Consider the following 11,185-nt stretch of genomic DNA (forward strand, 5'->3'; position numbering starts at 1 on the left):
ATGCAATCTCAAATAAAATGGTATTAAACAATACTTATTTATTAATTTTCAGCGATGCAACGCACATTTTTACATAATTCTGTATGTTTCTGGATACATCATCAGTGATGTTTTCCTGGTGTCATTACGTGCTTTGGGTCTTTCAACATCGGACATCCGTACCCAGTACACAGAATGTTGTAGATGTTACTTATGTTAATTAATGATAATAAATGACACATTTATGATAATAAATTCTGCTCGTTATATGATTTGGTATTGAATCACAAGAAGAAAATGAAAATCATTTCAGCAAAGGTCAGTTGGGTATGATAAACTAAAACCTTATTCAGAGACTGGATTTACACGACCCTATGAAAAAAAAAAAAAAAAAAAAAGAACCAATTTCAAAATGCTAATCACCTCAGAAATCTGTAACAAGACACGTTAAATGCTTTGAAAACACGTATCGGAAATCGTCTGGTTAGCTACCCTTCTCTATAAGAGAGCCTGCAGTAATGATGGTATTTTAAAGAACATGGTTCTGAGCTGTGTACAACACTAGCTAACCAGAAATATTCCTAGACAAATATATTTACTAGGAAAACTAGAAGAATCTTTCACTAAGATAGCGTCAGAATAAAACATCCAAACTACTGGGAACGACGCCAACGCCTAGAACTCTAAACATTAGCACGTAGAAGGGAAGCGTACACATCATCTATATCTTGAAGATTCTGGGTGGTAAAATATCAAACTTTTGCATACAGTATTGAATAAACAGAAAGGCAGAAAGGCGGTGAGCTGGCAGAATCGTTAGCACGCCGAGTGAAATACTTAGCGGTATTTCGTCTCTTTACATTCTGAGTTCATATTCCGCCGAGGTCGACTTTGCCTTTCATCCTTTCGGGGTCGATCAAATAAGTACCGGTTGAGTACTGGGATTGATGTAATCAACTATCCCTTCCCCTAAATTTCAGGCCTTGTGCCTGTAGTAGAAAGGATTATTGAATAAATAAAAGCGAAGAAAGATTTCATCTTAAACTGCTAAAATCGCATCAGGTGAAATCTAATAAAAACAGCCTTATTAAGACAGTCTTACAGTGAGAAAATGCCTGGTATTTAATTATTTACATAAAGAAATAAGGAATAGGATGAAGGCCTCAGAATTTTTATTTTCCAAGCCCTAACTTTAGCCAATTTTACTTAGTAATAGGTAAAGCGAATTCCATTGACTCACTATTGAAATAGCAAAGACCTAAACACAAGCTATTGGGAATAATGCAAAGTTTCAGCATGGCCAGAACTGAAACTTAAAGACAGAAAATAGAACCATCTATATTAAATATCCGTGTCAAAAAAATTTGATTAATCGCATGCACTAGCATACTTATACATGTGCGAGTGTGTATATTTGCATACGCATATATGAGTTTGTGTGTGTGTGTGTGTGTGTGTGTTTATTTGTAGGTGGCATTAGAAAAAATGTTCAAAGCGAAAAAACATGTACTCTTGCTGTTGCGAACTTTTTTTTATAAATTCTTCGAAATAAACATTTTGTGTAGAAGATCAACGATCTTCTGTTGAATCCGACGATTTTACTTCGTTTCGATTTAAATTGTATTCTAGAAAAGCCTTTAACCAATTTGTAAACATCAAAATTTCCTTCATGTTACACGCAATGAGTTTATTAACTCGGATAACTTTATCTATTTTGTGGTGGATGAAGGCGGCTTGGAGCAAACGATAATTTTGTAGGAAACCTGATGCATCTGACTTGGATTTAATCTTGTATCTCGGTAGCACTATTGGATCTAAATAGTTCATTATAAGACAAAAAACAATACCATCAGACAACTGATTCAAATCGTTGATGTCAACAGCGAGAGTTCTCCTGATCCAGTTTATAAGTGTTTTTCTTCCGTACATGCCAACCCGCTTCGGTTTAATCAACCGTGGCAAGAAATTGGGTGTCGTTTGGGGGTCTATCGTTGAATGACATTTCTCAGTTTCGAAACCGTGCTTGATACGATTTTGCGTTTTTAAATATCTAATTTCTGATGTATCGCCGTGACCATATTTTATTAGAGCTGTATTTAAAGGTGGCATCAGGACAGAACTTTGTGATTGAGCTTTTGATTTGCTCTTAGAGTTTTCTAAATCATGTCTTTCTAGCATATCGGTATCGCTTTCATAAGCATCACTGAGTATACTTGATGAATATACCTGATTGTTTGTGAGAAACTCTTCGCGGAGGTCGTCATTTAAGTTCGCTTCAAAGAAAGATTTAAGCCAATTTGTGAAGATAAGAATTTCTTTCAAATTTTTATCTTTGATTTTTTTAGGTATAAGTTTGTCGATTTTCAGTTCGTAAAATGCTTTTTCCAAAAGTTTAAAATTGTAATCATATGCTTCAGCCTTCTTTTCAAATTTAATTTTCTTTTTATGAATAATATTAGGGGCTAAAATATCTAATAAAAAGCAATAGTGAACACCGCTAGAAAGTTCTCCTATATCCAATAATTTCGTCTGTAATTGATCATTCACCCATTTTATGAGGGTTTTACGACCACACGAAGAAATTCGTTTAGGTTTATTCCACTCAATTTTTGTTCCCTTCGGTCTATTATAGATACGGTTTACCATAGATCTCCAAGTAAAACTTTCGTCAGAAGGAAAATTGGAAACGAAACTTTTGTGAAAAATAGTCTGCAATGTTTGAAAAACATCGGGACTCAGTTCAAGCATCATTGTCCAATCTGCATTGAATGAGACATATGATTCCTCAGATTTTCCTTCATTTTTGTTTCCTTCTTTTGAATGGAAGGATTCAGAAAGTGTTGTAATGCGAACCATTTTTAAATATCGAAAATGTTTTGGTTCGCTACAAATTCAGAAAAAAATAGAAGCTAAAAGTTGAAACTTAAGAGAAAATCATTTTATATGACGAGGAGAAAACGGTTGCATGACGTATGAGATACTTGTGACGTAGAAAGCTAAAAACAAGTACCTCGACTTTTACAGAAACGTATCAATGTTATTTTGAAGTTAACGACGAAAGAAGTATATGCTATTTTATGAATTATCAAAAATATGTCCAGTCGTAACCTCGTACTTTCATATTCTATTTATTCAAAAGCAGACGACACCTAATGACAGATGACAATGCCCATTCCCCAAATAGCTTTAACGAACAATTCGTTTGAATAACAATTATAATCGATTGTTCCTTACTTGACTTTTACAAAGAAAAATGAGACATTTACTGAACTAATTTTTTTTTTAATCATCAATGTCTTTTGAATTCCTTTGTATCGAAGAATATCCTACGCTGGTTAAGGTACTGATTACGTTTACTATGTTTTCTTACAATCAATTATGTAGAACGAGTGGAATGCAAGTGAATCATTGTTATTGAAATGGTGATATATAGTTTCTCTATTTGAACCATATGAGTTCAGTGCGCAATAAAATTTATGCAAATATTTCATTCATGATTTCTCCATTTGTGATAACTTCCTGATATACAAAGCAAATGAAGAAATATTTACGAGGTCTTTTCGACCTGCTAGAAACATCAGCCGAATCACTTGCAGGTCAAATTATACCGACATAGAAAAACAGAAAGAACACATTGGATAAAGAATACATTGTATTCTCGGAGATGCAAAAAGATGTGATGGTCACGACAGAAAAACCTTTTGTCTATAGAAATCTGCTGAGTCAGGTTGACAAAGGCGCTTAACAATAGCAACAGAAACTTTCCATGATACATGTTGGAATACATAACGTACTAGAATTATCTTAGCAGTAGCTTCTTAGCGTCATCTAGCCACCACATTAAAATTTAACTTTCTCACTATAGGATTATTATATTTCCGATACTGAAATTCTATTAAGCTGATTACCTTTTTCGTTAGAGGGGCATGTGGTGAAGTGTTTCTTTATAATTTATTCATTACTAATTGTTAGCTACGTGAAGACACGCGTCTTAGGGGTTAGGGTGTTGGCTTTACTATCATAAAGTCGTGGAGTCGATTTCAGGACCAGGCAGTGCAGGGCGCTTCATTTCACGTTGGTCTTATCTCCTCAACCAAAAATAAGTGTCAGCTGACTACTAGGGTAGCTTTTGCTCCCTCCAACTGTCACAAACTGTCATATCCTCGATGTTCCGCTCGGTTAAGGATTGGCAGATCGAGAGGGAAGATCTATGTCCATTCATGACTAGGCACCTATGACAACTAATGAAAATATGGTATAAGTTATCAGGCCATACTAGCGAGCAACCGAGTGTTAAAATTTTGATTAACGTTGCAATACTGATTTAAGTTTATATTTCCAATCACATACTTTCCATACACTTATGATAAGCTGGTGCTCTTCGAGGCCCATGGACTCCTATATTTGATGATTGAGTTAGGTATAGGTAGCATGCTTATTATCGATATTTCAACTGTATCCATAGGACCCAAAGATATTTTTTGTTAAAGTAATGAGTACAAGCATGACTGTGTGTTAGAAGTTTGGCTCGCAATTAACTGGTTTCGAGTTCAATCTCACTGCACGACACCTTTGATAAATGGCTTTTGCTATAGTTTCGGATTGACCAGTCCCATGTAAGAAAGATTTTGGTGGACGAAAACTCCATGGAAGCCCGACGTTGGACCGTTCTTGTTTCGGGGAGGTTAGACTTAATCAATCTCCCGGTCTATCATCACCATCTGGTCTTTGCGCACCTTTAACAGTGCATTCTGTCGCAAATATTCAGTACATGTCTTCAGTCTGAAGATAACGCTGTTCCTTTTTCAAAGTGGGTTTATTGTATATGTTCCCACATTCCAACATCTTCAGTTAAACGATAAAAGAAAGCACTGTTCCATCTATATATTTTTTTTCGGTTAATTCTAAAATATGAAACAAATGAGATTCGTTCTACTTTGATTGAATCGCAGTTCACTGAATCTGCACAATCAGTTTAGTAGCTGATTGTGGTGTGGAATTTACACATCTCGATTCTTTTACAAAACTTGATTTATTTAGATTAGATACTTGATGCCAAGTCAACAGAAAGTAAAATGTATCATTCAAAATAACAGAAATTTCTGTGACATGTCGTTCAATTGATACACAATTAGTTCGAGTTTTCAATTCACTTCAAGACTGCATTCTGTTACAGTTGTTGGGTTTGTTGGTACTTATGGAAGAAGCTTTTGCAAAATTTCGCTGAAAATGATACCAATTGTGAATGTAACGTAAAAATTACAAGAATAATTGATAATGAACTCAGTTCGCACAAATGCCAAGCACCTGAGAAGCTATCGACCCCAGCAGCAGAAGCTCATTATGATATTCTACAGGGCAGCAGATAGTGTGCGTCTTCCGTTAACTCCCAGGGCACCACCACCTGCTACAAACACTAGCTGAATCGCCCGTAAGTCAAATTATACCGACTCAAAAAACAAAAAAACAAAAAAAAAAAAAGAACACATTGAATAATGTATTCTAGGAGATACGAAAAGACTAGATGGTCACGACAGAAAAAAAAAAGCCTTTACTATAAGAAATCTGTTGGCTCAGGCTGACAAAGGTGCTAAACAATAACAACAACTTTCTAGATTATATGTTGGAATACATGACATACCAGAATCATCTTAGCAGGAGCTTCCGCGTTCTTGACGTAATCCAGCCACCATCACCTATCACACTGCAGTCGGCATCATCTGTGGTGAGTACGTACCGTACCTCAATATTATTGCATTCTTTAAGACGGCGAGCTAGCAGAATTGTTTAGCAGCATTTCGTCCGTCTTCACGTTCTGAGTTCAAATTCCGCCGAGATTGACGTTGTCTTTCATCCTTTCGGGGTCGATAAATTAAGTATCATTCAAGCACTGGGTCGATGTAATCGACTAATTTCTTCCCCCATAATTCTAGGCCTTGTGCCTATTGTAGAAAAAATTATCATTATTATTAAGGTAGAATCGTTAGCACGCCGGGCAAAATGCTTTGCGGCATTTCGTCTATCTTCACGTTGTGAGTTCAAATTCCGCTGAGGTCGACTTTGCCTATCATCTGTTCGAGGTTCGATAAAATAAGTACCGGTTGAACACTGAGACCGATGTAATCGACTTACCCACTTCCGCGAAATTGCTGGCATTGTGCCAAAATTTGAATTCAATAATACAGCATTCTTTTTTATTCCTTAATGTGTTTCTCTCCTCAAAAGTTCTGATGCATACTAATGCGTGATTTTTATGAATACAGATGTACGATATGTGATTAAAAATCAGTATTTTTATGCATTTTTATTTGTTTTAGTATTTGCTTTTCGAAAAATATTCTCTAAGAACAGATCTCAGTTTACAATATGAAAACCGGTGGCAAAAGAGATTTCATGTTACGGAATTCAGCGTACCGAAAAGGCCTTTTAGATACAAAGGTTTCCGAAATGTGGGGGATGCATGTATATATATATATATATATATATATATATATATATATATATATATATATATATATATATATATATATATAATATAATATAATATAATATAAGACAATCAGTTAGTTGTCATAATAAAACTCAGAGTTTCGGATGTCGGGGCTGAAGTGCTCCGACATCTCTGATTGTCCGATATTATATTTATAGATAAATTCCTCTATCTACAAAATATCGAGGTCTCATTCATTCTTTTGTTGTTATATTATTTATATATATATATATATATATATATATATATATATATATATATATATATATATGATATGGGGGTTTAGTTCACTGCTGATCTAAACGAATAGGTACGCTGGGTAAGCTCTGTAACGGATTATCAGAATTCCAAGCTCGTAACTGAGACGGGAGCTATGGATCCATTTTCGGTTTCCGATTTAGTAGATACATATTGGTGAAAGAGGACAACAAACGCCGAGGCATAACAAGCATCTCAATTCATATACATTATTTTATGAACAATATAAAATAATGTGTATGAATTGGGATGCTTGTTGTGGCTGAGCGTTTGTTATCCTCTTTCACAAGTATATATATATATATATATATATATATATTTACACACACACACACACACACAAACACACGCACACACACATATGTATATATATATATATATATATATGTAGGTAAGTATATATATATATATATATATATATACACGTACATATGTATGTATGTGTATGTAGATATATATACGTATATATATGTTTATATCTATATATGTATAGGTAAAGGCTGTGCTCCAGTATGGCCGCAGTCAAATGACTGAAACGTGTAAAAGAGTAAAAGAGTAAAAGAATGTGTGTGTGTATGTGTGTGTGTGTGTGTGTGTGTGTGTGTGTGTGTGTGTGTGTGTGTGTGTGTTAAACCAATTCATCTATCGATTTGGAAGTTGACATGGTCTTTATGTTATTTGTTCAAGCGTAGTTGTTTTTGTTTTTTTGTTTAGTCCCAGGTTAATCCTAATTCAGCAAATCTAAGATCAAAGGCATTTTATTCAGACAATCTCTACCAAGGACTAGATTATCGAATGTCTTCCTTTTTGTTAATATAAGGCATTCGGCGTGCGATTTCGAAGGGAGATTTGACTGCTATTTTTTGCATATTGAGTGACTACATAAATGCTCTCGATTTGATTGATTCTAAGGTTCAAATATAGACGACAAAGATGAGAACGCAACATCCCCTTGTACGTTACGGAAATCGGAACTTCAAGACCTGGGGCTACTGTTTCATACACGAATATTCTTTAATCTTACTTCCTTTTTAAAAGCAATGTACAGTCTTTCTGGTAAATATATTGATTCCCATCAGTGTATTTATTGAACGTTATTTCAAAAGGAAACTACAGAGAAAAAGAGCGAGAAAGAGAGAGAGAGAGAGGAAGAAAAGAAAAGAAATGAGCTAATGACCTTATTTTTAAAAAATGGCGACATTCCGTGTAAATTCCGTGCGATTATGTATTGGTATACATACACGTTTGTACAAAGAGAATGTATCTGTTAGCTTCTAAGTGTATGTGAGTTAGTGCGTGAGATTATGTGCCTGTCTGTTTATTTGTTCGTTTTTTTTATGTATATATCATGGGTACGTGTGTATGTGTAGATTGTACAAATTGTAAAAGTGATGGACACAGCATGGTTGAATGGTTAAGTTCTCTTATTTTGTTAAGGTTATTTCTACAGATATTCTATAGAAATTATGGTGGAGGCGCAATGACTCAGTGGTTAGGGTAACGGACACTCGGCCGTAGGATCGCGGTTTTGATTCTCATACCGGGCGTTGTGAGTGTTTATTGAACGAAAACACCTAAAGCTTCCCGAGGCTCCGACAGGAGATTGTGGCGAACCCTGCTGTACTCTTTCACCACAACCTTCTCTCACACTGTTTCACGCAGTAGAACGTGGTATTGACTTATAAAAACGTTTAATATACTTTATAGTATATTATGGTTGCACAATGAAATACGTATCTACAAATCATTAGTGGTTAAGTTCTCAGCTTCGCAATAATGAAGTTTCGGCTTCAGTGCCATTGCGTTGCACCTTCGGCAAATGTTTTTAACTAAGACCTTGTGCTGACTTAAGCCATGCCAATGAAATTAGAAGCACGGCAACTGTGCTGAAGCTTCTCTGACGGATTGTACATGTATTGCAAATTTAAGGTGGATCCAATCTTGACAAAATGTGTAAAGACGCTGATTTTTTCTGATGATTACTTAAGAGTGTCCGTTTCTGTCGAATACTCGGCCACTTACACCCTAATTGTATGGGAACGTAATTCATTTAATCGAACAACTGAATTCTCCTCGTCGAAACTGACAAAGACCCATTTACCGGTGTAAAGACATGTATAGATTTGTGCTGTTTATGAGTGTATAAGGGTTTGTGTGTAAGTATTTATGTAGATGTTGCGTTTACATTTTAGTATTGTTTGTGCGTAAATATGAGTCAACGCATGATCTTGTAGTTAGGCAACAAGGCTTTCGATCGTGGGTTCAATTGCCGTTCTGGGATGTGCGTTGTGTCTTAGTGAAAGTCACTTTACATCTCGTTATTCCAGTCCTCTCAGCTGAAAAGGAGTAACAACAATAGTTGGCGGAGTTGGTGCTAACTGGCGTCCCATTCAGGGTCAGGAAAGTATGGTACCTTATGTCAATATTTCCTATTTATAATTCTACCTTTACGGTGCTTTATTTCGCTGGAAAATAATATCATTGTATTGTAATAATATTTATATTATCTATATAAAACTTTTCATTGATCTCGATTCTGGTTATGGCTGGGGCTAATGGCTGAGCATACCGTCATTAATGGAGCGGATATTTTGAATTTAGTCTTTTCGGTAGACCTAGCCGATGAGGACCAATTGGTTTTACGATAACAAACGAATTCTGAAAAGTTCGAAACTCGAGAACTAGGTTGTCCATTTCTCTGGCGTTCTTCCTAGAGATAAGACGAAAAATTTTATATTCGCTTTCCGCACACATCTTTGCTTCTATACATTCAGTGAAGCTCTATCTAGCGTCGAACGGTTATCGACTGCTATTTCCAGCAAAAATTGGTACCTTGTTGTGCCATTATTTCCTATTTATAATTCTACCTTTACGGTGCTTTATTTCGCTGGAAAATAATATTGTATTGTAATAATATATATGTGTGTGTGTGTGTGTGTGTATACATTATTATATTTATATATGTATGTATATACATATACGACGGACTCTTTTCAATTTCCGTCTACCAAATCCACCCACAAGGTTTTGGTCGGCCCGAGGCTATAGTTGAACATACTTGCCCAAGGTGTCGCGCAGTGGGATTGAACTCAGAACTATGTGACTGGGAAGCAAGCTTCTTAACACACAGCCACGCCAATCCATTTTTGTGTAAAATTTATAAATTATCATCCATGTTAAGTTAGTTCACTTGCCACTTAAGTGGGCGCTAGGCACAACAACTACTTAAAATGGGGTGCGGATTCAGCTGTAAGCCGTATCTACTTTGAATGTTGAACCGCTGCCTTTCTTTGACAAAGAAAAGCAAGCAGTCTTCTGCTGCCTGGTGGCAATGGTAAATGATGTTACATCGAAAAGTTTGAATATAGTTTTTCCTTTCAGATGAAGGTCATAATGATTTCTTTAAATGAAGGTAAAGATGAAGCTTTTACCTCAGTAAGTTTGATCAAAGGTGAGTGAGAGTTGCGAAACTGGCGCGGTTAAATGGTCCTACACTAACTATATGACCGAGGCTTGCCGTAAAAACTGGAAGAAGTCACTTTCCAGAGTAATCCGGAGTTGTGTGTTGTGCCTCATTCCCTCTATACGGTTGCTCTTTTTTTTTTAGGAGATCCTTTTCTTGTTTTTATTTTTGTTGTATTTATGACGGCCTGGTCTATATTACTGTTATTGAACTCACCTTTATGCTCAACGTAACCTCACATCCACTTTTTCTTTCTTGTGTTGTTTTTTCTGTTCATTTCTCTTTTGTAATGTCCCCAATGTCCAGGCAGCTAAAGTGACAATGTGGTTAGTGTGTTTTCCTAAACATCACATATTATGTAGCTAGTTCATTACATGCTTTCGCTAGTTTCTGGTTGAAAGGTCTTTGATCATTGCCACAGCCAAAAAGCATCCGGTTTTAGCTTTTAACTTCGTTCTTCTTCTACAGCTAGTGTTGTAATTTTTCTTTATCGATTTCCTTCCAGTTCATTTTCTTGACCGTGTAAAGGTTTTTCTTAAATCAGTTAAACCTTCTGTATCTCCATTTTTGCTTAGTTGTGAAATTTCTATAAAACAATTTCAAAGAACCAAAAAGAAATAAATACATTCATGTACATATCCTTTCCCTCCCCCTTTCTATCTTTCCCCTCTGTCCCTCTCGTTCTACTTCTCGCACTACTTAATGTCCCCCCCCTCTCTCTCTCTCTCTCTCTTTCCCCTCTCCTTCTTTCTTCTTTTCTGTCACCTCTCTCCACCTTTCTTCCTCTCCATCTCTCTCCTCCTATCTCTTTCTCCTTTTCTCTCCTCCTCTATCCCTTCCTTTCTGCCTTCCTCCCTCTAACTTCCTTTCCTTCCGTTCATTTTCCTTCTCTCTCTATATGATAACAATGTGGGCCAAAGCGACATTTCCACCGAACTTTTCTAAGACGCAGACGATCAACATGTTTCTCGTTCAAGCTAAATACAACATCAACA

General features: G+C 36.0%; 1 protein-coding gene across 1 annotated transcript; it reads right to left on the minus strand.

Annotated features, from left to right (window-relative positions):
• Positions 1 to 1,486: 1,486 nt before the first annotated feature.
• Positions 1,487 to 2,961, minus strand: LOC149135518 (uncharacterized). Its single transcript, XM_089352235.1, has one exon. The coding sequence runs from the start codon at positions 2,833 to 2,835 to the stop codon at positions 1,549 to 1,551; it is 1,287 nt and encodes a 428-aa protein (XP_089208361.1). The 5' UTR covers positions 2,836 to 2,961; the 3' UTR covers positions 1,487 to 1,548.
• Between the last annotated feature and the right edge of the window lie 8,224 nt (positions 2,962 to 11,185).

The sequence above is a fragment of the Octopus bimaculoides genome, chromosome 5 (genome assembly GCF_046866305.1).
Source record: "Octopus bimaculoides isolate indiv1 chromosome 5, ASM4686630v1, whole genome shotgun sequence".
Taxonomy (NCBI): domain Eukaryota; kingdom Metazoa; phylum Mollusca; class Cephalopoda; order Octopoda; family Octopodidae; genus Octopus; species Octopus bimaculoides.

Coding starts and splice junctions, on each gene's coding strand:
- LOC149135518 (XM_089352235.1), bottom strand. CDS start 2,835: ATGGTTCGCATTACAACACTTTCTGAATCCTTCCATTCAAAAGAAGGA.